The 27,745-nt window shown below is 41.7% G+C and overlaps 1 protein-coding gene across 2 annotated transcripts in view; it reads right to left on the reverse strand.

The window, feature by feature from the left end:
- nkain2 (sodium/potassium transporting ATPase interacting 2) overlaps positions 1 to 27,745 on the reverse strand; it is an 84,260-nt gene that overhangs the window by 14,007 nt on the left and 42,508 nt on the right. The window contains exons 2-4 of one of the 2 annotated variants that reach the window (XM_078274586.1): positions 24,776 to 24,913; positions 23,019 to 23,099; positions 5,942 to 6,142 (exon numbers count right to left, since the gene is read on the reverse strand). In XM_078274586.1, coding sequence (XP_078130712.1) covers positions 5,942 to 6,142; positions 23,019 to 23,099; positions 24,776 to 24,913 — 420 coding nt within the window. The remainder of the gene's footprint in view (positions 1 to 5,941; positions 6,143 to 23,018; positions 23,100 to 24,775; positions 24,914 to 27,745) is intronic. The other variant, XM_078274587.1, reaches the window with a different exon arrangement.

Raw genomic sequence — 27,745 nt, forward strand, 5'->3', positions numbered from 1 at the left:
TCGGACGCGGGCCTGGCTCGGACAGAAAAATGCGGCCCGATCCGCACTCTAATCTAGGGACCATGAATCTGCCCAATAACTGTTGAGATATTTCAGTCTGGACCAAAGTGTTAGACTCACCGGTCATCCACAGTTAGATATTGCTGTCCCTAGAGCCACACAACAATGTCCAAAATTGCACTTTTTGTAGATAACTGAATCCTTCAGGCACTGGAATGAGTCCTAATATACAGTACAATGGGTATTTGTACACATTTAATAGCGAATAAATCAATGTAATAATTACATTGGGATTTAAATTGGGCATTTCTGTTTTTTTTTCCCAGAGTAATGAAGTAGCATACAGTATCAAGATATCTGGACTGGGTTTATTACAGTGAATGCTTTATCATTAGTGCCCCGAAATGATCAAGAATCCCATAATAGTGTAGGACAAATTTGCCACATGAAGAAATGAAATGTTATTAAACTAAAAAAGATAACTGAATCATCATTCGCTCCTACAATTATCAAGTCCTAAATGCTCCCTTAGCAGAGATTCTAATAACACCTGGAAGTTTTGAAAGGAGCTCTGGGAGAAATTAGAATGTCAAACAGCTGGTGTTTGATAAGGAAGGGGAAACGTACAGTGTGAGTTCTGCAGAGACCATAAAAATTCAGGGGAAGCGTCATGGGAGGAGACCTTTTAAAAAAGCAAGGACAGATGCCATGGGGAAGGCAGTTAAAGGTGACGCAGTTTGTCCTCCACTAAGATGGAAGAGTAGGTTGCATTTTGCCAAAACGATCGCAATGGAAAGTGCTGACTCCACTGCATCATCCCCCTCAAGGTTTGTAAAAACTGAATCAGCTCACAGGTTGATGTACGACCAACATTTCAGAAGATCATGATGTCATTTAGATCCATAATTAATTTTTTCCCATTCCCTGCGTCTTTACACCCACAACCTTCACACTGTTTATGAGGAATCGTAACTGTAGAGTTGTTTGTCTGCCTGTGTGATAATCTCATTAAAGTTGGATGCATTACTCCATTAGGAAAATGTATTCATCGCCAAATAAGAGAATCCATTACAGCTGCATCATTTTACGCCAGCTAAATTGTGCAATGATGAAGGTATCACATTCATTGAATTCAATCTGTTATGTGCTGAAGATGCCCATTTACACTCAAACTAATGTTTTGCTCTCTGTGAATTATTTGTGAAGAAACTATTTTGTCAGCCAGTCAAAGCTGCACTGAAAAATCACTTGCTACAATCAATATTTACGTCCAATCACTTTCAACTTAATTTGTTTGAGCTGTTTAATGCTTGTGTAAAACTACACACAATTTACAGCAACAACAAGTTAATCAAATTAAGTAAAATCAAGTATCAACCTGGCTCACCCTCGAATTTTGCATCTGCCATATACAATCCCTTGTTGCAAGCTTTTCTTTAATTGATTCAGGAAGTTCTTACCTGTCCTAATCGGGAGAAAAAAAAACAAAAAATGGGAGGTTTAACATATTCAGCAAATATGGGATTAGTGCTGTAAGGCACAGCGGTTGCCTTGGTTGACTGACATTCAATTCTTATGCATTGTTCTTTCTCTTCCCTGATCTTTGAATAACAATAACTATGAAAAGCAATCTGGTCCCAGTGCTGCTTCCATGAATACAATTCGACCCTAAACCAACACTACATACTGTATGATACTGACTCAATTTATTCCCCCAATGATGAACAAGTAAACCCTGAAACCATTTCAGTTATTTTTGTCCTATATTACAATATTTCAATGACTGAATTAACAGAACCCGAAGTACAGTTTGTCCTCTGGCTATGGTCATTAAAAAACACAGCCATCTTACTGATCATTATGAGAGGACAGACCAAGGACTGTCTGCTGAATGTCTCTAAACTCTTGGGTGTCACCTTCTGGTGGTTTAATTGTCCTGTTTATTTTTTTACATTGTTACTTTTTGTAAGTATTATCTCGTACATCATTAAGTGTTAAACATTTCCATAGTTTTTAAGCCATGGCCACCGGATTGCTCTAGGGAGATATTCATAATTCCCAGATGATGCATCCTGATGACTTTGGTGATTCCCTGACAGTTCTTCTTGCGCTAAGTAGTAGGCAGGAGTCTCACATTGCCAGACCCATCTCCACAGCGCTGTGGAGTAAGGTCTAGCTACACCACAGATACATTCTAGGATAGGAGAAAAAAACGCTCGGGGTTGTTTGTATTTCTTTAAACCAATCACAATTGTCTTGGATGGCGCTAAGCTTCGGACGTAGTGACAGTGGTTCTGTAAAATGGTAAACTTGTTTTGGTGGATCATTTGCACCCCGCAAAAGAAAACACCACATACAATATTAAATGAAATGAACTGTTCAGACAATACAGTAATGTGAGCTATTTAAATTAGCTGGATACATGGTTAAATGTTATTTGCTCTTACCAGTGTATCGCCGTGTGCACTTCTTCTATAGCAATCCCGCCAATCGGTTCCAAATTGTCCCAGTTAGAGAGTAAATGCCGTAAACATATTCTTTGTAAATCTTTACAATCATTCCTAAGCAGGCCTGACTTATTGCACGATCCAAATCTTTCAAAACTGGCCATTTTCAGCATCTAGCTTACTCGCTCGAAGTTTGTTGTTGTTTCCCGAAGCGAACAGAGTTTGCGAATGGCAACACACAGAGAGCGGAAGGTGAGGGACATGGAAATAAACTTCCGTTGATCCAGACTATCTTTTAAGTGACCAAATAACAGCGTCCTGTGTCGGCAGTGCCACTTGTTTGTTCTCTGTTTGTATCGTGCATATATTTGGTGTACACAAAATAATCTTCAACTGAAAAGTTGACTTGGAAAGTGTCTGCATGGTGAGCAAAGGGTCATGACTGTCTTAAAAGTTTATATTGCCTGTTGGATATTAAGGTCCATTTTGACAGAACGATTTCAACATTTTGGATTTTACATCAGAAATATGTCAAGGACATGAAATAATTTGGAGCAAAACATACTTGACTGTGGGTGTTGATATTGTTCAGTATTTACTCTAAAGTGGTTGGAATTTGTGCACTTCCTCTCAGTTATCTGTTTCAGTGTTGCTATAAGGTGTAGACAAGCACGAACATTTTATTTACTTCAACCCATTACATTTCATAGTTAAGGCTATTCAACTGTGTGCAGCGAAGGGCAGAGTGTGTGGAGGTTTTCTTCCCAACCAAAAACAACAATAGGCGATTTCACTGATTAGTTCCTCCAGTCTGGTTGAAGTAATGCTAATCACTAAAATGACTTTCAAGCATGCACTCTAGACCACTGAGCCCGCAGGAAGCCTCAGCTATGTTTTTTTTTGTCGTGAAATGTCATTTCAACATCACTCTGCTATTAGCAGGTAAAATAAAGTTGAGAGGAAAAAAACAACTGTAATCACAGAAGTCATACGTATTCCCCTACTGTGCTGCAGTCAGGCAGTGATGGCGTCAACCTACATTTCACTGAGGACTCTGAATCTCCCTGGAGAAGCCCTTTGCACTGCTTCAGCTCAGAGCTTCATACTGTGCACCACATTGTAAAGACACACCTTTGTGTTTTGCAATTTGGAGAACTAATCAGTCGGTTAACTTTTCAAAAAAGAATACAGTCATTTGCTGTCAGGGAGCAAAACAATCCACCTGTTACAAAGCCTGAAGAAGCTGGGTGTGAAACATGTCATTTTCTTATGAGATAAACATTCTTATCTTATTTACAAATAAATAAAACCTTTACAAGATTTGGTGTGCGGTAAAACCAGAACTTCTACAATAGATGAACCTGTAACTGCAAACACGAGACAAAATCAGTGAGTCCATCACATACCCAACTGACCACCCAGACAAACAAAAACATGCTCTGTTGAAGACCTTGACAGCTGAATTGCCTCAGTGGCTTTTCTGACTTTTCCACACTGTCCTGACATATGTTCACTTCAGATTTTTTACCCTGTCCATCAAAAAGCGCCATGATTTCTGGAAAACATTGGCCTCACCAGGCACAATTACCAGCATCAGTGAACCAGCCAGCTTACCAGTAAACATGCAAACAACCAGTCAGCTTAGAATCTGACCCAACCCAACCATTTTCCCGCACTGAGTCAGCCAGTCGACTGGTTGAACGTATGCTATTAAGAGACCCTGACAGTGTTTCCACCAATTACAGTAAACCAGCCAGCCAGTCAGCCAGTGAACCAGTCAAACTGTTGAATGTGTGCTCATGGAGCATGACAGTGTTTCCGCACACCAATTACAGCAAGACAGTGGTACAGCTATGTGGTGGCTTGGCACTCAGCCATACTATAAGTAACACTATCGATTGACAGAGAGGGCACGAGGAGTGGGTGAGAGAGGGCGACAGTCATGATAAGTGAGGGAGGGATGCTCAGAATGAAAAAGATGCTGAAACTCCCAAAATCTTTCTCTCTTTCTGTTGGTGTAATGATGCATGCAGTCACATTGAAGTGTCGGTTTGTTTATTGCGTGTGTGTCTGTATTCATATGCGTGTGTGCGCTCCGAAAAAAAGTACACAGGAGACTTGTATAAAAAGTGACAGGCCTCCCTCATTCCCACTCTTTATTTCTCTCTCTGCTGATCCTGCTAATTATCGCAGTTTGACAGTACGATAGAGGAAGAATTACAGAGGGCGAGGGGAAGCGACAGGCAGAGGGAAAAAAGAGAGAAGGAAATCGTTTTTTCTGTAACAATGAAGTAAGACAGAGCGAGCAAGAAAGACCCATACAAAAAAACCTGAGATAGAGAGGGAGAGTCTCTAAAGCAGCTTATCCAGCCCATTCTATGTTAATGAGGGTATGAAGTTATTAACTTAATGGAGCCTGGATGCTTTATTTTACCACAAAGTTGCACAATCACCCCAAATGCCCTAACCCATTGCAACAGACAAAGAAGTTGGCATGGTTGTAAAACACTTTAATAATAAACATTAAATTAAATGTATCAGTGAGTGTAACTGTAGAGAACATCAATTGCATTATTTCAAAGCACTGCATCTCTGTCACACACACACACACACACACACACACACACACACACACACACACACACACACACACACAGAAAATATCCATATTATTCTCTATGGATAAAATCCCTCATGATATCAAACCCGATTATCACCCGATTTTGCAGTTTCCACCAGCTCTGCGGAGTGTTTTAGCATCTTCGAAACTCCACTAATCCACCAAACACCAAACGAGTCAATGGCAGAATAAGCTGTTTGGCATTGGCAGAGAAGACTTGGCAAATATTTCATGGGTGCAACCCACATACTCAGCGCTGCTGCTCATCCCACAAATGCATGTTCCTTACAAATGTGGCACCATTTGAAAGGGAACTAAACAGGCTTTCCAACGGTATAAGATTTATTGCCAAAAAGCATTGTTACCACAGAGAAATAATCTACCAAACACAAATTTCCTTACTTTTTGTGCTAAGTTTACCTCCCTGTTTTGGTTTTATGGACGCCAGCTTTTGGTTCAGTCTCACTGCTTTCACCAGCGCTGTTTCCAGTGGCAACAAGCAGCTGTTTTCTTAAACCTACAGTACGTGGCTGTACACTACTGTAGTAACAAATGCTCAAAACGGCACTCCTTTTGAATCCAGTCATCTTTCTCTAAATGCTAATTCGCTAATGCTCTTTACCTGTGCTCACCAACCACCACTGGACAAAGCCAAGCTAGCTGTTTCCTCCTGCTGTTTCCTCCTCCAATAGGGGCTAGCCAAGCTAGGGGCTAGTTGACTCCACTCAACATAAGCGACAGACATGAGGTTACTGTCTCATGTCATAAAGTATGCAAATAAAAAGTATGTAACAGCATGTATTCTTCATGCGGGTACTCGAGTTGGAAATTGCAGTGCATACTAGAAAGTACTTCTTTTAGCTCAAGTACTTACAGCCAGGAGTATCTGCAGTGAGGAGTGAGCCACCTCTATGAACTGGAAATCCATCAGACAGCCGGATATAGATATATATCGGTGGTCCTCGGGTGCCCAGGAGGGAGGAGGGGTGATGGGTGTCACCCTGCACCCTGGGCCGTTCTCCATCCACCAGGAGCGATGCATGGACAGGTTGAACGTCAGGACAAGGTCAGAGTCCTGGCAAGAAAGAGTCAGAAAGACACAGACACAACGAGTTGAATTACATCCTCAGACACGAGGTAGACCTGGAACAAGACAGCAGCAGGTTGAATGTCAGGCCAGGTTATAACCAAGTTTTAATTAAAACCAAACAGTTTGTCAAATCGAGATCTGAGAGAGAGAGAGAGAGAGAGAGAGAGAGAGAGAGAGAGAGAGAGAGAGAGAGAGAGAGAGAGAGAGAGTGCCAGCTAAAAATAGATGGTTTTGTTTTGGTGTTTCTTCATGCACCAAAAGCTCTTGTGTGATGATTTGATGATGAGGAGGAGAGAGACAGAGGAGATGCTTTGTGTTGTGGTGTCATGGGAGGGTCAGTAACTACAACTGTTAGGCAACAGAGTTATGTTTTGTTCTCTTGGTTTATTTCTTCTTAAGCAGGACAATCCATAAACTATGGACACTATTAAAAAATGAGAGGCATATTAATGTGAATCAAATATTACTGAGGGGGTTCATAGCCACAATAGCAACGTGGCTCCACTCTTTGGTCCAATGGATATATCGCAAGAAATACTGACTGGATTGCCATGAAACTTTGTAAATACGTTCAAGGTCCCCAGAGAATAAATCCTACTGACTTTGGTGATTTCCTGACTTTTGCTCTATCACCACCATGAGGCTGACATTTTTAATTTTTGTGTAAAACCGTGGTGGATTGCCATGAAATTGGTACAGATATTTATGGTGCCTAGCAGGATAAATTCTAACAACTTTGGTGATCACCCAACTTCTCATGTAGCGCCAGCAGCAGGTCAAAGGTTTCAACTATCCTGTGAAATATGTCAAAATCTAAAAGATGGACTGGCACAAAATAAAATGTTACATACAATTATGGTCCCCAGAAAATGATTTCCAATGAATTTAATCTTCTGATTTTTCCTCTAGCACCGCCATGATTGATTTAATTTATGACAAAAGACATCCCAAACGAATGATAATACCATAATACTCCGCCGTAATTTGTGTTTAGTGCTCATTAGCAAATGTTAGCATGCTAACTGGCCAAACTAAGATTGAGACATGGTAAGCATAAGCAGCTAAATAAAAGCATGTTAACAATTTCATTATCAGCCTGTTAGCATGCTTCCATTAGTATTTAGCTCATGCCCTGTTGTGTCTGAGTAAAGCCTCGCAGAGCCGCTAGCATAGCTGTATACTGTAAAAGATTGTCTTCTCTTTGTTTGTTTAGCTTGTCCACCACAGCGTGAGCAGTCCCATCACTGGCAGAGATAACTTAAAACAACAGCCACAAGCTGCAAAGAACAGCACAATAAACAAGCATTTTCGGTCCCTGGTTGTTTCGGTTCTACTTCACAGCAGCAGAGAAAGACCACATAGCAGTGGCCCCTGCAGTTGGAATGCAGGGTAACGTTATCTGCTTTGGCTCCTCTACAAATCCTTTTAATTCTAAAAGCCTGAAAGATGCACAATAAATCAGTTATGATAGTTGTCGTGGTTTAAATAATGCAAATATTAACGACTCCACTTTGCAAGGAGAGACATAGATCATTCCACAGATGGCCATGCAAACTGCACTGACACACACAAACTACTACTGTAATACACGCACTCACATCAAATGCTTTACACACACACACACACACACACACACACACACACACACACACACATTTTTTCTCTTGCACTACTTTGCCTTTAGTCCAATGAAAAGCCTTAATGTTCTTTAAAAGCACGCTGAAAGCGAAAATGACTTTCATTTCATTTGCCAATTTTCTCTATGGTGATCTTTTTACCAAGATATAAAAAAAGATTATAAAACATTGATTTTCCTGTAGTCTATTGAAATCCAGTTACTCACTACTAAAGCATCCATCCATCTTCATCCGCTTATCCGGGGTCGGGTCGCGGGGGTAGCAGCTCCAGCAGGGGACCCCAAACTTCCCTTTCCCGGGCCACATTAACCAGCTCCGACTGGGGGATCCCGAGGCGTTCCCAGGCCAGGTTAGAGATATAATCCCTCCACCTAGTCCTGGGTCTCCCCCGAGGCCTCCTCCCAGCTGGACGTGCCTGGAACACCTCCCTAGGGAGGCGCCCAGGGGGCATCCTTACCAGATGCCCGAACCACCTCAACTGGCTCCTTTCGACGCAAAGGAGCAGCGGCTCTACTCCGAGCTCCTCACGGATAACTGAGCTTCTCACCCTATCTCTAAGGGAGACGCCAGCTACCCTCCTGAGGAAACCCATTTCGGCCGCTTGTACCCTGGATCTTGTTCTTTCGGTCATGACCCAGCCTTCATGACCATAGGTGAGGGTAGGAACAAAAACTGACCGGTAGATTGAGAGCTTTGCCTTCTGGCTCAGCTCTCTTTTCGTCACAACGGTGCGATAAATTGAATGTAATACCGCACCTGCTGTGCCGATTCTCCGACCAATCTCCCCGCTCCATTGTCCCCTCACTCGCGAACAAGACCCCCAAGGTACTTGAACTCCTTCACTTGGGGGTAAGGACTCATTCCCTACCTGGAGAAGGCACTCCATCGGTTTCCTGCTGAGAACCATGGCCTCCGATTTAGAGGTGCTGATCCTCATCCCAGCCGCTTCACACTCGGGCTGCGAACCGATCCAGTGAGTGCTGAAGGTCACAGGCCGATGATGCCATCAGGACCACATCATCTGCAAAAAGCAGCGATGAGATCCCCAGCCCACCGAACTGCAACCCCCTCTCCACCCCGACTACGCCTCGATATCCTGTCCATAAATACTACAAACAGGATTGGTGACAAAGCGCTAGCCCTGGCGGAGGCCAACTCTCACCTGAAACGAGTCCGACTTACTGCCGAGAACCCGGACACAGCTTCGCTTTGGTCGTACAGAGATTGGATGGCCCTGAGAAGGGACCCCCTCACCCCGTACTCCCGCAGCACCTCCCACAGTATCTCCCGGGGCACCCGGTCATACGCCTTCTCCAGATCCACAAAACACATGTAGACTGGTTGGGCATACTCCCAGGCTCCCTCCAGGATCCTTGCGAGAGTAAAGATCTGGTCCGTTGTTCCACGACCAGGACGGAATCCGCATTGTTCCTCTTCAACCTGAGATTCGACTATCGACCGAACCCTCCTTTCCAGCACCTTGGAGTAGACTTTACCGGGGAGGCTGAGAAGTGTGATACCCCTGTAATTGGCACACACCCTCTGGTCCCCCTTTTTAAAAAGGGGAACCACCACCCCGGTCTGCCACTCCTTAGGCACCGTCCCAGACTTCCACGCAATGTTGAAGAGGCGTGTCAACCAAGACAACCCCTCCACACCCAGAGCTTTAAGCATTTCTGGACGGATCTCATCAATTCCTGGGGCTTTGCCACTGTGGAGTTGTTTAACTACCTCAGCAACCTCCACCAGGGAAATTGATGCCAATCCCCCCTCATCCTCCAGCTCTGCCTCTACCATAGAGGGTGTATTAGTCACTACTAAAGCATCACAGAATATTGAATAATCTCCCTGATGAGCCAAAAACCCACTCAAAGTACATTTTCACTTGGGACTATCATGTTTAACAACTGCAATATAGTGGAGTGAAGGGCTGATCAGTCCCATAAAGGTAGGAAAGAATGGAAGGGCCATAAAGGAAAGCTCACACTTTTTCACCATTAGGATTCCATGTGACTTATTCTAGTAAAGACCACAAATGGATTCACTTCTTACATCAATATTATCTGTTTCTACACTGTAGACTCCACTTTGTCTTTATCGTAACCTGTCCCACTTATCCCCCCCACCACATCTATACTTGACTCTGTCACCTCCCTCCATATTGTTCTTTTTCTTACTTAATTTGTTCCCGTTCTCTCTATTACACTACAGTTAGTCACGCCGTGGTCTCTCTTTCCTCTCTCTCCCCCCTCCCGCTTTTTCTTCCTTGGCCCCTCTCTATTTCAGCATAATGAGTAAAATGCCTCATTAGCACAGAGCTCTGATTAATGCCACCTCCCCTTGTTGTGCTCCTCTTTTTAATGAGTAAAATCTCTCCCTCTCTGCCATCACTCTCCCTCCTTTTGTCCCATACTGTCACTGCCTTGCTCCAAATCTTATATTTCTTCACCTCTTTTCTTTCTTGCTCCCCTCTTTCTCTCTCTCTCTCTCTCTCTCTCTCTCTCTCTCTCTCTCTCTCTCTCTCTCTCTCTCTCTCTCTCTCTGTTAAATGGGGTTTGGAGGGGAGCACCAATTATTTCGGTACAGTCTCTATCAGTGCTTTTCTAATGAGTCTCTCGAACAAACACACACAAACAAAAAAGTAATTATCAGTGAAAAGCTAAATTTGGCAAAATGTCACCACGGCTAAGCCGGATGCTTTGCTACTTATTCTGCAGAATTCTCTCATGCTGTGAAGTCAATGAAAAGGGGCATAACGTGAAGGACGCGGCCGTTATTTAGTTGTAGTTAAGTTAGTTGCGCTAGCCACTTGCTGAATATGGGAACAAAATAATCTACAACTTCAATCAACTTGAGAAAAGACAAAGCAGCATTAATTAATTCATAAGTTTAACTTTGTTGGAACACAGAGAGCCGTTTTAAAAAAGCTTATATTATAATAAATATACCAATAAAATATGCGTGCAAAAAAAATCGCACTAATAAAAAACCCATTTAGGTGGTGAGAGCCATAGTAACAAGAAAAGGTAAGATTGTGTAGAAATTGTTAATCTACTTCAAATCCCACTATTTAGATTTGATATGCCTACTTTAAAGAAATCATTTGGCATTTTAGAAAATGTGCTTTCTTTCCGACAGTGAGAGAAGATTGACACCACTCTAATGTTTATCTGTTAAATATGAAGCTGTAGCCAGGAAACACTCAGTTTAGTTTAGCATAAAGACTGTAAGCAGGGGGAAACAGCTACCCTGGCTTTCGCCAAATGTAACAAAATCTGCCTACAGCACTTCTAAAGCACAACACTTTATATCTCGTTTGTTAAATCTGTACATAAACCAAACGATTCTCCTGGATATAGCTTCATATTTACTATACAAACACGAGAGTGGTATCAGTCGACTCATCTAATAACTCTCGGCAAGAAGGCAAATAAGCTTATTTCCCAAAATGTCTATTGCTTTAAGTTCCATTGTACCTGTACTGAAGCTATGTCAATGTGATGTCATGTTGTCTATATGGTTTCATTTATCAATATGAAACGAACCACATCTAACAACTAAAGACACCTAGAAAGGCGAGGTATACACTGGTTTTCCTTTTCCATTTAGCTGTGTCTGAGGATCATGAATTCATAGAGGTTACAGGGTATGTAATAAAGCTTGGAACCAGACTGGTACTAAGAATAAAAAATGTGCGTTATCTCCTTTCTATTCATCCAGTGAGCCGCGACAACAAACCTCTACCACCACAGATGGAGAAAAAAAACGTAATATTAAAAAACACATTCAAAATGAAGCCCATTTTCCCTGAGTAAATAGTACCAGTGTTTGAAGATAGTGCTTTTTTTAATAACAAGTTTTTCAAATATTAACAGGTTTAGTGTTCACAACCTGCACAAAGGATTTGGAGGCTAAACTCAAATTATCCCACAACCTCCAGTGAAATACAAAACAATTCAATTGCAGCTGTGTGCTGGCATTGATGTATTGATTTTATATGGTGGAACTGATTTAGCGTCGCAGAATTTAACCCACCGTAATGATGAAACCATAGCTCCAAAATATTAATCTGTCTGGTGATGAATGGGCTTGTTTGGCGTGCAACTTCAAACAAAACATATTGACTAGACTTGTATATCTGTGTGTGTGTGTGTGTGTGTGTGTGTGTGTGTGTGTGCCTTAGCTCCTTACTAAGAGTAATTTCTGACTGTTTGTAATATTTCCTCCCCACTTTCCGGTTGTCTGACCGGAAAGTGGGGAGTCTCTCTCTCTCTCTCGCTCTCTCTCTCTCACACACACACACACACACACACACACACACACACACACACACACACAGAGTCTATAATTTCCAGTGTGCTAGTTGAGGATCATGCACTCATGCCCTCAGGTCTTTGTCTCTGACTGTGGGCTAGTGCCGCTTCAATGAACCACATCTGTTTTTCCTCTGCCTCCCTCTGCCACCTCTTTCTCTCTTCGCCCTACTCTCTCTCTCTCTCTCTCTCTCTCTCTCTCTCTCTCTCTCTCAATTTCCCCTCAATTTCCCACTTCTCTCTCACGTTTTCCTTTGTCTTCCTCTCCCAAGAGATGGAGGGATGGAGGGGGAAAAGGCCAGTGAAAATGGTATTTCCCCTGATGCCATGTTAATGCTACCTGAAGCTACATTTGAGAGCAGTTTAACACTTAAAATAAAAAGAGAAAATCTGGCAAAAAATGTGTGTATCCAACAAAATAAATTAAGCTCTAAACCTTGGCAGATGTCACAAACAAAATTTGTTTTTATAATCTATTACGTAATGCTGTTTTTCAGGATATGCAAATGTTCAGTTCACAGTTCACACTGTCTGGACAGGCTATTACCAAATGTCTCAATTCAGTGGTTCTAATAAAACGAACACAGACCTTTTTAAAGGACTGAGATAATTGCATTTTTTACTCTCCAGACCTACATATACATTCTTGATGGATGGACAAAAGGCATAAGGGAGTGAGTGCCAGTTTTTCCCTGCGAGTGCTTCAGCATCTGCTCCTTGGACACAAACACGCACCTTTTAACACAAATTCACTCGCACATAATCTAACACCTTTTCACATGCTCCAAACATACAATACCAGCTCCAGCAGTCATATAGTGAAGCAGACAGACAGACAGTAAATAGAAAAGTCAGTTCAGACTAGGGTTGGCTATCGTTTTTTTCCCCCCAATATTGGTGCTAAAACGATTCTTTTAAAACGGTGCCTGAACCGGTGCCTAAACGGTGCCTGAACCAAATTATATATAATATATTTATAATGTATATAATATAAAAAAAGGAGCACAAAACGACAGTTCGCGACATTAAATAACGGCTTGTTTATTGCTTAGGCCATATGGTCAAAATTAAATGATTGATTAATAATGTAATAACAAAAACTTATAACTGTTCTGCAGGTATTCCACACAAAGTTAGAAGTGCGCCCTCATTTAGAAGAAGTCTCCCGGCTAATCCTGCTTGTACAGGCCGAAGTTGTAGATACAACTAGCTAGCTCATGCAATCCTTACCTAGCTACTGTGCATGTGCGACTGACAACAAAGATCTTACAGAAGTTGAGAGGTTTCACTCTGTAGCTAAAACAGAGACCTGACACAGGGTGAAAAGAAGATCTAAAAATATGGTGTTTTTTGAAAGTTAAACCATGTAAACCTATTAAGATACAATCTCAAATTACAATTATGAACCTGAAAATGAGCATAATATGGCCACTTTAAAATGCACCACAAGGCTGGCAAGTTTCAAGTAAACGCACCGTCTATGTTGTTTTTCCACCAACGGCAGCTGCAGCCAGACTGTTGTGTCCCGGTGTTGGAATCCTCTACAGGGAAATACAGTCACACTTTACACCGCTTAACGTTAGCTGTCAGCATTTTAACCATTGTGTTTAATCCAGCTACTAGCTAATGGTAACGTAGCGTCCCATGCAGCGATGCTTCTGAAAAAAAAAAGTCAGGCACCGAAATAGGCACCGAATTTTCGTTCTTATTCGTTCTCGTTACTACCCTTTACGTCGGAACCGGTGCCCTATTGTCACCGCGTTTCGGTACACAATCCTAGTTCAGACAGACGACAACAGTCAGTCAGACGTTCAGTCGGTCCAGCAGGCAGCCAGAAAGATCAGCAGATCATCAAACTAAAGGGCAGAAAATCAGTGAGTGGGCGGTATTAGCTTTATTCTCTCTCAAGTCAATTTTTCACTCTATTTAACTGAACCTCTATCTATTTCTGTGGCTCTATCCCCTTTTCTATCATCTCTCTCTCTCTCTCTCTCTCTGTCTGTGTTATTTCAGACCAATATCATCAGTCACGGTGCATCTCCCTACGTTGTTTTGCTGTGATTTCCCATGGGTGTTAGATGAGGCCTTAACCCGTAATGCCTAAAGCACTTCTCTCCTATCAGATTGGTTGGGGGTGTTAGGGAATTGTGTGTGTGTGTGTGTGTGTGTGTGTGTGTGTGTGTGTGTGTGCATGCTTATGGGCTGGGGGGTGGTGGGTAGAGATGAAGTCTGTTCCAGATACTAACACTGACCTTAACCACTCCAAACTCATTACAATCTCTAAGCAAATGCCTTAACATAACCATTTTAACCCCTTCCATCTCTCAGATTTGTGGGGCCAATTATAGCTCTGCTACCCGTACACCAGGTGGGATCCATAATTGCATAAAGGAGGGGGGTTGCTAATTCAAGCTTTCAATGGGTTCATTTATTTATTTTTTTAAACCACTAGCCACACCGTAAGCAATAAGTCAGATGTATATTGAAAAAGGAATGAAAAAAAGAAAAATGTCAGCAGCTGCTGTAATCAATATTTTATATTAACAATAGATCAAAAGACATGTTATGATTATTATACACCCAACTATGCAGTCCGCTCACATTGTCTTGATTTTTCGGCCTGCAACCTCACTGTTTTGGTTCACTCCAGGCAGCTATTTCCAGCCCAAATGCTCTGTACGCTACCTGCCTAGCACCAAAAAGCAGACACAGTTAGCGACTATACCTGGTGAACACATTGGAGCATTTAGCAGCTCAAGAGCCAGATATTTTACTTTGGAGTTGGTGGACACCAAAGCAGAGCTAATAAGAAAGTACATAAAGTTGTTTGCTGACCAGGAACACAGCTCCAAATCCCAAATGTTGCTTTGTGTCTTTCGTTCACAACATTAACTTTATAAGGTGATAACACGTCAATATACTGTAGTGCACAGATTGCCGAGCTTCCCAAAACTTCCATTAGCAGCTTTAAAGAAACGTCCTAGAAGGACACAAAGAAAATGTTTCACGAGACCAAGTTAACGAGGTACAACAAGATAATTCTGGTTTATTACAACTGGCCCAAGTTGTAATACACCGGAACGTTCCTTTATTGTTTCAATCGAAAGACATTCCTCAGGTTATACTCAGTTCAGTGGAAGCTCATTTTACCAAACCTTCAAGAAATATACAATACAGTAAAGGGGTTTTAGAAGCTTAGAGCTTCTTTGAAAGGCTCTATCACAACATTCCTAAGGGCGTGGAACCCTTTCCTAGCTCGTTGACTCCCTCAGCTTATCTCCTGAGCTCTTTCTTGACTGCTCTACCTGACGCCAGCTGATCTCCCCCCTCCCCCCTCTTCTTTTTTCCCCCCGTTTCATCTCCTCTCTTCCTGTATCTCTTTTAATTTGTCTAACTTTTCTCACTTTTATCTTTTGATGTTGTGTGCCCTTATTGGTGTGTGTTTGTCAGCGTGGATTGGTCTGTGTTGTGTGTCCCCGTTTGTTTTGGACCTGAACTGGGTTGGTTTGTGGGTGGGTAGGGGAATTGAAGGGACATGACACACTGTTTTCACTATGCTTTGTTCACCACTGACTGTGCTGTATGTCACGTACTGTAAAAATTAAAAATTTAAATAAAAAGAGTTGAAAAAAAAAAAAGTACAGGCAGTTTAGCAGTTTCCTCGAGCATGTATTACTACTTACACAGCCAGGCTAAATCCATTACAATCAAGGCTCAAAATCAACACCAAACACTTAAACCCTGGAACAAGTTTGACTGTGGCAGGCAAGTCAATCAGATCCATTATCTACTGCGGCATACAGCCAATCTATGTTTAATCAGCTGGCTCTATTTTAACAAGTAAAAAACAACTCTTGCCGTTGCACATGAAACTATACAGTAACAATGAATAATCAAATCAAATCACCAGCAATAATAGCTCAGGGCTCAAAATGATAAGATTGGCTAGGTAGCAATGTCCCACTATAGGCGTGTTGATGAAAGGAAAAAGGCAATTTCATGCCATGATCTCAACAAATGCATCCATTGATCAAACACAGTCAGGGTTGATGCATTTACTCAGTGAATCAGGGTGGATGTTTTAACTACAACATCTATGATTAAATGTGTGGGATCCTCTGATTCACTGTCTCAATCGACACTGCAGAATGAATAGAGGGGGGAGTGAAATTAAGTGACTATTAGCATTCAAACTGGCCCCGCAAATCTTTTTTTTTTCTTACCTTGCAAGATGAATTGGGTGGTTTGCAATTTGATTTACTGTCATATTTCTTCTACAATCTATCCTGCTGTAACAAGCTCGCCCCGCACTGACAACAGCAGCTATTGATGTTCATATGTAATTGATATGAAAGAGATGTATTTGAGTTTTTTTCTGTGTGCTCCTATCTTTCCTTGATGTTTTGTTGCTCCAACTTTTTCACCTGTCCCCTCTTGTCTCTCTTTCCTGTCTTGAAAGGGACAATGATTTGCATGTAGCTTGGTCCCAAAACACGTCATCTTTTATAGCTTCTATCATACCTTCGCATGTCTAAACCTCTCCGTCTCTCTGTCCGCCCGTGATGCCTGCCTTCTTTACCCCCAATCTTTCACTCTTCTTTTCTCTTCCCTCCATCTTTCATTGTTATCTCTCAACCTACCACTTTCCATGCAATTATTCCTCTCTCTATGTCTGTCTCCGTTGTGTAATTGCGGACTGGAATCTGATGCCTGGACAGATATGAGATTCAAAATGGCAATGTTTCTGAGTTTGGATTTGTGTGGGTCCCTCATGTTTTCTCCTGACTGATAAAACGAATGACAGGTTCTCCAACTACTGGCAGAGCAAACAGACACATACATTTTGGCACATGCAGTATGCAAAAAGACATGCAGAGATAACCTTCCCACACAGCCCCCAACACAGCCCCCCACCCCTTAAGTAAATGATTGACTGCTAAGCGTGGTGTATGTGTGCATCTATGTCCGTGCATCATCTGACGCCCAGAGGGTGGCTGCATCTTTTATATGACACAGCACTACTGACAGTTAGCTGTCTTAGAGAGTGTGTGTGTGTGTGTGTGTGAGAGAGAGAGAGAGAGAGAGAGAGAGAGAGAGAGAGAGAGAGAGAGAGAGAGAGAGAGAGAGAGAGAGAGAGAGAGAGAGAGAGAGAGAGAGAGAGAGAGAGTGAGAAAGTTGATGTGAATATGTGAATATGTGTTTGCAACATGGTGACAGTTCCCTCTCTAAAGGCTCCTCTCCAAATCTGTCAGGGAAGCCACATCAGAAATCTTTTTAAAGATGAATTCTATGCCATTGCTGTTATTTGAGATAGTGCAGTGGTGAGAGGCAGGAAGGATGGGAGTGTGACAGACTGATATATGGTATGAATCTCAGGCTTAAACACATATTACTGTCAGGACAGGATACACCTTATCTTGCCTCTGGGGCTCTATGGGGCCTTATGGGAGGCAAAGATACACATTAGATAGAAAGTTCCATCAAACGCAAACAGTTGAGAAGGCAAACATGTAGTAACAAGACTGGTGATAAAGAAGTTTATCATTCAGTTGTTTATTAACGTATCTATTTACATATGCTACTCTATTTCCAAACATGCTGCTTTTTGTTTTTTGGTTGATGATCAGACCAAATATGCGGTTCTAAAAGCCAAGGAATTCTGATTTGGAAACTGGTTTGTGTGACGTGTAGTCCAAACATGTCCAGGCAAAAGTGTTTATAGCTGCTCAGAACGGTCTCACTAAGGTGGAGGAGAAAGCCTGCCAAAATAGAGAGGGGCGAGACGCGACACTCATATAAAATGGGAATAATGGGACACACTTTTCTGAAAGGCATTCAATGTGTTGCACTTGCTTGTACGCCAGAAACGTGAAGGAAGTAGTTGTGTGAAAAATGAAAACACACACCTGGCCAATCACTGTGTGAAGTGGGCATGATTTTTTGGATTGTGGGTTTCAGAAAATCCCAAAAACTGTCTGAGGGAGCCATGTCAGAAAGCTGTGGGGGGTTACAGATGCAGATGCTGTTTGACCATCCAACAAGCACTAGTGCAGACAAGCAGTTGTTATGTGAGCAATTTGATTGGCAAAAGTAAGTGGACATTGAGTTGAGACTGTTTTTTTTCAACTGCTGTTTCCAATATGAAGCTCAATAATTGATGAATAAAAAAAGTGTGTCACATCCAACTTTGAGTTTCAGCCCTGCTGTCTGTGTGGGACCATGTCAGTGACGTATGACATGATGTCTCATCGAAGCCACTATTATCTCAACCATGATGATCGGTTTGTTCCTCCAGCGTCCGTCCATCTGGCCGTCCGACTTCAGGACTTCAAACTGAGCTGACAAACTCACGCATTTCCCCTCCTCGTTGTCTCTCCCACCTTTCCACTCGCTGTTTGGAGTTTACTTTCCTTGCCCTAATCTGTCTGACTTTGCCGCACTATAACACCGGGAATATTTGCAGTTCACCTGCTGAACATCAAATAGTCTGAATGTTATGCACACTTCAACTGGCACCTTGCACCGCAAACATGTCTGTCACTAATAAAGGACTTGAATTGATGTCTTTGTCTGCAATATGTTTTTTAATACAACATCCGAATGTATGAAAATGTGACGTCATTCATTTAGAATGGGAATCGCAGCCTTTAAGTATTTACCTCCCTGACAGTCTGATCAGTGCTCTAATAAACATATACTGCTGGCACTGGGGATGCACAATCTGGATATCAGTTCTAATCATGGATAAAACAGAGTGTTGGCACCAAAAAAGTTACATCAAAATACAGTATGAATCCAAGAGTCACTGATAACATGGCATTAATCAAAGCGGCTGATTCTCTGCTTCTTTTATTCACAGAAAGATGTCAGATCTCTGTAATGAAGAAAAATGGAGTCTGTCGCAACCACTTTTGTCCTGCGACCCCAAAGTGATGGCCTGAGTCTGTAAAGTAATGTATTAAATTGGCACTCGGTACTGGCCAATACATAAAGCCCCGCACTATGAATCGCTATTGACCATAAATTGCTGTGCCTTCTTGGCGCCGATACATTTCCTCAAGTCATGACATTGGAAATATAGAGGAAGAGAGTAAATAAAAAAGGAGGCGAGAAGGCGAGGCGGAAGAGGAGCGCGGGGACAGATTCACATGGCACTTTGCAAAACAACATGAAAAAGACTTGATTATAGGTTTAGCAGAGGGAGGAGGAGGGATGAATTACATGGAGATGAAGAGAGCGAGGCACAGGAGGGAGAGAGAAAAAGAAAGTAATAGAAAGTAATAGAGAGGGAGATTAAGAGATTCTCATATCTATCACAGTATTCTTGGAACACAGATGCCCCATCATTACCCTTATCAAATACAAACGGGTGATTCTGATCCAGTTCGCTCACTGACTTAAAACTATGTATACTCATCTTGCTCTCTTATTTCTATTTAAACATGTATTTTTTTTGAATCTTTTGTGGGCTGTCATAATGTTAGATTTTTAACTATTTGGCCACCTCTGCTGTTAATAGTACAATCAGTGTTCATTTTGTCACCTGATTTAGATGAAAATGTATATTAGTTTTAGTCATATTTTAGTCATTTAGTTTTCGTCAAGTAATAATCAATAAGACATTTAAATATTGCTTGTTTTTCAAGTATTTAAAAAAAAAAAATTCTTTCTTCAAAAAGATTTAGCAAATTGGGAGGCTTGGTGTATCTTAGATGTGGGAAGTTACCGAGGTTACAGGTGTTGTTCTTGTCTACTGCAGTGGTTTAATATTCACTAAAATACTGTTCACTGTCTGGGTTTTGCTCGAGAGTAGCTAAAATGTTGGATAGTTAGCTTATGTTACTTTTAAAATAAATGTTAGCATGCTGGCCTGCCTGTTTTCAGGTTTTTTCCCTCTTGTTTTTTGTCGCTTCTTGTCGTATTTTTAGAGGGACTGACTAAATGCATGCTGTTCTGTTACATTTTTCTTTCAGGAACCGGTAACGTGACCTAACGTGACTGATACAAGCTGCTTATTAACACAACAGGTAAGCAGCTAATCAACCTTTGAAAAAGGACTCTTATAGGTAAATCGTTGAATACAACACTTGCATATAAACAGTAAAGCCTTTTACGTACAATGTTTAATATTATTTTTTAAATTTCATATATTTCTCATCGATGAATGATCCGTTTTTGTTGACACAATTACCCTGCAATAATAAAACGATGCTCTTTGTTTTAGCAGCTTTTTTTCTTTTTTTTTGGTTTAACATTGTGCACTCATCTCAGCAGATTATACTGTAACTCTGGTTTCATCACATTCTGGGCAGATTCTATGTTCTGAACTGAGTGGCAACAATCACAGACATAGCCATACTTGTTTTACATATGGTCCATTGTAATAATAGCCCTCAGGTCAGTAAACAAGCTCTGGAACGGTAGGTGATGGATTCGTATCTCATACAACAGCTGGTGAATGGGGGCGGTGGGGGGGAAAGCTCCCCCCGTCCCTCAGCAACTGGATCAAGGTTGATGTGCCTTTGAGCGAGGCGCACGCAAACTGTTCTGGTCATAACAACAAGCTGTTCAGCATCTGGTCTGAGTGTGCCTCTCTCTGATTGGTCAGCAGGTAATTGATAAAGGTGTCCCTAATTAACTGGCGGCTTCACCCTCGTTGGAAACCAGATGTGATGATTTTGGTCTGAAGGGCTTTTTTCTAATAAAATGAAGAGAAATATTAGACTTGTATAATTTCATGATAGAATATAAATGATACATTTGGTGACATTGTTCATTTAATCCTATTCAATTAATCTTTGAACCCTTAGTATGCAGCTTCTCCAGATGTTTCTGAGTGGCTCTCTAGCCTTTCAACATGACGGACATGGCTTGTATTTTCAGTGTGATAAAAACAAAACAAACAGCAGTGTAAACAGCAAATCCCTGTCCTCACAGCTGTAGTGGTTGTTAAACTAGGCCTCGGTGAGAGGTGTAAAATATAATTGAAATCAGAGATCAATGAAGCTGCAGGTTTGCAGGTTTCTAGACAGAGGGTGCGAGGAGTGGGGGTGGGGGGGTATACAACTGTAAAACACTTCTGGCCCTAGTTTGGATGGCAACAAAAATAAACAAGGCTCCCATTGTGTGTGTGTGTGTGTGTGTGTGTGTGTGTGTGTGTGTGTGTGTGTGTGTGAGGAGCAGAGTGAGTACCATAGGGAACAGGAAAACTAGCAGAAGAATATGCAGCAAATGCGCTTCAGTCCACACTAACAGTAATTATGAACGACAAGCTGGAAATACCAATACTACGAGGATTCAGATTGATAATATGTGGTGCTATAAGTGCAATTAGTAGCTTAAAGCAAATTGGAAATGATGAATAATTGAAAAACTACAATCTTTTTCAACATCACACTGCAGAGTGTAATCAGCCACAATCAGCACTCGCGTCAACTGATTTCTTCTGTTTATGGAAGCGCTGATTGGCTCTAATTAATTGTGCAAATTTATAATCTGTATTCGAAATCGACTCATTTTACTGCAGAAGGTAAACTTTTGATAGTGAATCTATCGGTGTGTGCTCGCAATGCAAAGAACTGACATGCTTTCATAACACAAACATCGTCACGAATCAGTTGGTGAGAACTATACCGTTTAGACTAAGCCACCTGCGACTTCACATTCCAGCGAGATGTTAAAAAGGTGTAAATTAATCAAATCTCCCTAAGCTGCATACCTGATCTTTACTCCTCTCAAGTGTAACAGTGTCAGTAAGCAGTCTGTGGAAGTGGCCACTGACAGGGTCTTGCCCCTGTGATTATGGCAGCTAAAGTTACAATTCAAAAATTACACTGAAATTATATGACCCCTCCTGTCAGAAGACACAGCCGTTTCAGCAATTCCTGCGCTTGCAGTTAAAGTAGGGACATCCTTCCACACAAACACACCTTCCACTGGCGACAGCAGAGTGATGCTACAGAGCGGCACTTCTTTTACTTCACAAATGATCATTTGCCGAGTACAGACACTGGCTCGCAGGGAGTATATAACAAAGACAGCAGTCTAGTTTCAGAGAGCAGTGATCTGTGTAGGTAAGAGAGCGGTGTGAGTGAGTGAAGACAAAACTTTTGTACTGCTTATGGTTCTGTCAGGGGACTCATGCATGAGTTTGTACTAGTTTATGCATAGTTATTTTCTTCTTGTGGCATTGTTTAAGTTAACAAGCAGCCTCGAGTGCATTACCACCCTCCTCTTGACTGGTCTTCAAGATTTGCATCATGCAAGGAAGGACCTTAACAGATGCAATACGATTTGTGATCTGGCTAAGGAAGATAATTTGTGGCTAAATCTAAATCAAATTGTAACTTATTGTAAACTTTTTTTTTTTACTTGCCTGCTTGTGGCTCTCATCCCGAAGTTGTTGGTTCTTACTGAAAATGTAAATCTTAAAAAACACAGGTCACAAAAATATATTTTTATAAAGTTTTTAACAAACTGTACTCAAACAGGAGTAAAATCATTTTTGGGGGACTATTTTCAGCTGCAGATTCAATACACGCTAGTGAGTATTAATGGAAGCAGGATGGTGTGGTACTGAGTCAAAACAAACTACAGTGCCCGTGTTGTTTGTAATAAAGTAACATGTCCACCCAGTGGAAAGGTGGTATGGGTTAAGTGGACAAAAATAAAGCTCTATGGTCCAAAAGAATAGGTTAAAACAGACAAAACACTTAATACTGCCAGCCTTATTCTTGCATCTCAATTTTGATATGAGACACTTGAAATGCAAGTGTAAATGGGACCTGAGAGACCCATGCTAACTTCCGAATCCTGCATGCAACAATACTGTCGTTGTTGTTAGTCTGGACATGTACAGAAGAATACTTGACACAAGGATGCAGAAATAAATCCAAAGAAATTATTTCTTACTCTGGACAGATCTCCAACCTCCAGGTAGAAACAAATGATGAAAACATTCCAGGTCATCCAGACGACCAGCCAGGCTGCGTACTGCAGAGAAAACATGGAGAGGGATAAGAAAGTGAGAGGCAGACAAGATATGACAAGCCTTTGTTGGAAAATTAAAAAAACAAAACATGTTCATGTCGCGTGTGTGTGTGTGTGTGTGTGTGTGTGTGTGTGTGTGAAGGTCTTTGAGAGTTGTCAGTGTGGTGTATGTGATGTGTGGAGATCCTTGCAGCCACTGTGAGAACTTCTGAAAGCTTTCTGACACATGAATTATTTTATTGACAGCTGCCAGAGACAAAAAAGAGAAAAACATATTTCCACTTAGGTTATTCCATTTCCCACTCCACATCACTGTTACAAACTTTTATGCACTATATAAATAATATTTTGTCAAATCCACATTGTCTTCCTTCAGTCTTGGATCCACCGATAGGAATTCATTTAAATAATTAATCAAGACTGGGTCATATTTCTTGTTATATTTATGCAGCTTTGCTATTTTTCAGTGCATTCTAAAGGTATGACCACATGAGAGAGGATACACTTTTAAAGTGCTCATATTATGCTCATTTTCAGGTTCATAATTGTATTTAGAGGTTGTACCAGAATAGGTTTATGTGGTTTAATTTTCAGAAAACACCATATTTTTGTTGTACTGCACATTGCTGCAGCTCCTCTTTTCACCCTGTGTGTTGAGCTCTCTGTTTTAGCTACAGAGTGAGACTTCTGTACCAGCCTTGTTGGGAGTCGCACGTGTGCAGTAAGTACTGCTAGCTTGTCAGTTGCAGAGCATGAGGGAGTGCCATGCTAGCAGCTAGGCAAGCATTATAACGTGTGTTACAAAGTGACGAGCGTTTGTCACGGAAGTAAAGGCTGGACTACAACAGAGCTGTTTGGAGCAGTTTGTGAACAATGTTTTCTCTGGAAGATGGTAAGTCTCTTTGGGGTGGACTTTGGGCTTTTTCACTTTGTAAGCCTATAACGTGCACAAAAAGATATTTAACACAATAAAGGAAATGGAAAAAGCCAAAAAGCATAATATGAGCACTTTAAACGTTATAATTACCATTGTTCTTTTCACACAGTGCAGTTCATGACTATAGCCCTATTCGCATGGGCCTAGTATAACCATCGGACCTCATGTGATGTAGTTACCCCCCAACGGCTATGTTTCATGTGGCGCATTCGCACGGGATAAACGAAGTCTGTATTTTACTTGAATTTCCTGACATTATCCTCCACATATGATGTCAAGGCACTGTCAAAGCTTTCATTTATAATTGGCAACGTAGCCAACACGACCCACAAATCACAGAGATGCCGATTCGCACAGGACTAATATTATCCCATGATCTCTGTGTGGCAAAATATGGTAGGTAATTTGCGGTGGAATTTTTACTTGACAAATTACAATCATGGCAGATTCGCACGGGATTAAGATCCCAGACGACCACTGCAATTATTACAAATTACTAGAGGTCCCCAGGAAATACTAGTCCTGTGCAAATAGGGCTCAATTTTCATGACACGTACAAATTATTTCCATTGAGACAGAAAATAAAACCTATAAACTGTCACTCCATTCCAACATTATTCAGCCCTCGTTAGCTGATGTAGAGAGCTGAGTATGAGCTAATGAGAGGCTGTTGCTAAATCTAGGGCAAAGGAAATGTAAAATGGCTGTTTCAAATGTGTGGGTGTAAGTGTGTAAAACCCACCCCAGTGACATATCTCGGCCTGAACTGGATCGTGCCAAACAGGCCCAGGATGACGACGACGATGTGGAGGAAGTTGGTCAGGATGGGAGCCCACTGGTAGCCCAGGAAATCTATCACCTGACGCTCCAACACACTGACCTGAGAGGAGGAGGAGGAGGAGGAGGAGGAGGAGGAGGAGGAGGAGGAGATTAGTGGTGAGAAACAACAACAGTTGTGGCTTGTGACAGCAACAAATCCAGTATAAATTGTTATCAGTTATCTATGCATTACTGTTAGGCTCCCAGGACTGTGTGTGTGTGTGTGTGTGTGTGTGTGTGTGTGTGTGTGTACTGTAGGTGTATTATTATTCAGTCAATGGAACCTCATGCTGAGATAGTTAATGAAGTCAGCACAGCATATGATATGGCACTGCTAAATATATACACACACACACACACACACACACACAGGGAAACAGAGAGAGAGAAAGACATGAGGGGGAAGAGGAAGCAGGAGACAAAGGAGGTGGTGCATTAAGAAGAAAGAAAGAAAGAAGACATACCATTATTAGCTTCATTTAGCCCTAAAAGAGATATTTACTGTTCTACGCTATCAACTAGAAGTGTTTAAATACCAACAGCTTACATATAACAAGGCCTTTATTTTTTGTTATTTTCACACACACACACACACACACACACACACACACACACACACACACACACACACACACACACACAAACACACTCTTCTGGATGGCTGAGTTTTGAAAGCCCTAATGGGAGACCATATGGCAACACTACAGCCTTTCACAGCCAAATAGCAGGTATACACACACAGACACACACTGCATAACATAGACATTGCGTAAACTGTAAACTACACCTACTGTATCAGACAGTAGCTTTAACTACGACAAAATGTATTGGTTGTGAAAGTTACAAGAAGAGGTGTATGAATGAGTGTGTGGTGTGCTGACATATATATGTGCATCTGCCCATGCCATGTGTGTGTGTGTGTGTGTGTGTTTCCATGTCAGGGCAGCTCTGCTGTGCTTGCACTTGACAGCACCTGCTGTTATTGGACACACTGGGCTCAGCTGGCACCACAATGTGTAAGTGTGTGAGTGTGAGTGAGAGAGAGAGAGAGACATTGTCTCTTTGTGTCCCTGCCTTTATGTGCGGGACAGGCTCCATCTCTCTCTCTCTGTGTATCGGCTTCATTTTATTATGTAAAAGTGTGTCCTCCCATTGACAATTATAAAGTGCTGTAATTGTGCCCCTCTCACTCACACACACACACACACACACACACACACACACACACACACACACACACACACACACACACACACACACACACACACAGAGGACATTTTAAGAAGTCACAGGCCTCCCAGCCCATTACTGAGGCCCCTGGGGGCCCCTCTTTCATCACCAATGATATAAACAGTCACTCCAGCTGGGACGCACACTCGCACAAAAAACACCCAATAAATCACATACAAACACAAGTGGCGGAGGGATGTTTCACAGGAGGAATAAAAAATTTGTTTGTACACTATAGGCAACAACCGTATCGATTTCTCCTGGTTATTACTACACACATCCTTAATGGACAGTCAGCAAAAACTAATCTTTTTTTGCTGGTGTTTATTACTCTAACCTGGGTAATAAAGAGCAATATTTAAACAAGACCATCTGTTTATTTGCACCACACTCATCTTTTGATGTGAAATTCTCATTACATGGCTCATCTGCAAAACAACATACTGCAGCTGCCTCGGTACATCACTCTTTTGTAATTCAGTCACTGAGTTCTCCTGACAGACAAAAGACAATGCATGCACACAGCCTCCCTCTGCCGTAATCCCAGTATCCATTGCATGTGTCAAATGACAGAAGCTTCAGGTAAGGTGTGAAGTCACACAGCCCTTTCAACAACCATGAGTGAGAGAGAGAGAGAGAGAGAGAGAGCTGCAGAGAGCATAGCCGCTAGCAGCAGCTATGTTAGCAGATACGTCAGTTTTGGGATATGTGCAGCTGATGAAAGCTTTGGCGCCTGTACAGGTGGAGCTTCGAGCTGACTAGCCGAGTCCTTTGGGATGTGCTGCGACAGGCTTTGATGCTGCCGACAGAGATGTTCCTTTCAGTTGTGCTACTTAAAGCACGAGGGCATGGGCACGTTCACATTCAGATTGTTTATCTACACTGTGCATCCACCTGTGGACACAGCACATTAGTCTTAATATGTGTTGAATTTGCAGAGACAGTTACCTGGAGTTTTGTTGAGATTTTGTTTTCGTTGATAACTTAAACATAAGCTATAGAGCTAAATAAACACTGGCAATATACAGTATTTAATGTGTCTATGAATACATAGATAACAGTATATTTGTGTGTGTGTGTGTGTGTGTGTGTGTATGTATGCTTCACAAAACACAGGAAAAGGGAAGAAGAAGTTGATGCAGCCGCCGTCTGTCAATCTGTTTAATGCCGTCACAAAATCCCTCAGGGACCAAGAATGTTTATTCCACCTACTGTTTTGTTAGCACTGACTGATGCTCGTGCTCTAGCAAGATGTTAGCATGAGTTTTCCAAAATGCAGTAGTTAGCTGAGAGCCTGACTACAGAGCTAAAGTGCATCCATCACTGTCCTGTTGTCCATACTCACTGTATACAGTCTCCTGCCTATGTAATAAGGCTGAATTCGTTTAATTCTGTAGCGGTGCTGAAAGAAATTTAAGAAAAAGTAACCCCAATGCACACAGGCTGAGGATATGTCGCTGAAGTGATCGAGAAAGACACTCACACTTAACACTTAGGGAATAGACTGGCAGCAGAAAGACGTGGGTGATGAAAGGGACAGCAGAGAGAAGCAGGGGAGGCAACAGGGAGAAAGAGCCTTCAGTGAGTTTGGGAAAAAGTTTGGTCTATTTGATAATGAATGATAGAATGATCTCAAAGAATGTATTACTGTTCCAGACAGGGA

This window comes from Sander vitreus, chromosome 18 (assembly GCF_031162955.1).
Source record: "Sander vitreus isolate 19-12246 chromosome 18, sanVit1, whole genome shotgun sequence".
NCBI classification, from domain to species: Eukaryota; Metazoa; Chordata; class Actinopteri; order Perciformes; family Percidae; genus Sander; species Sander vitreus.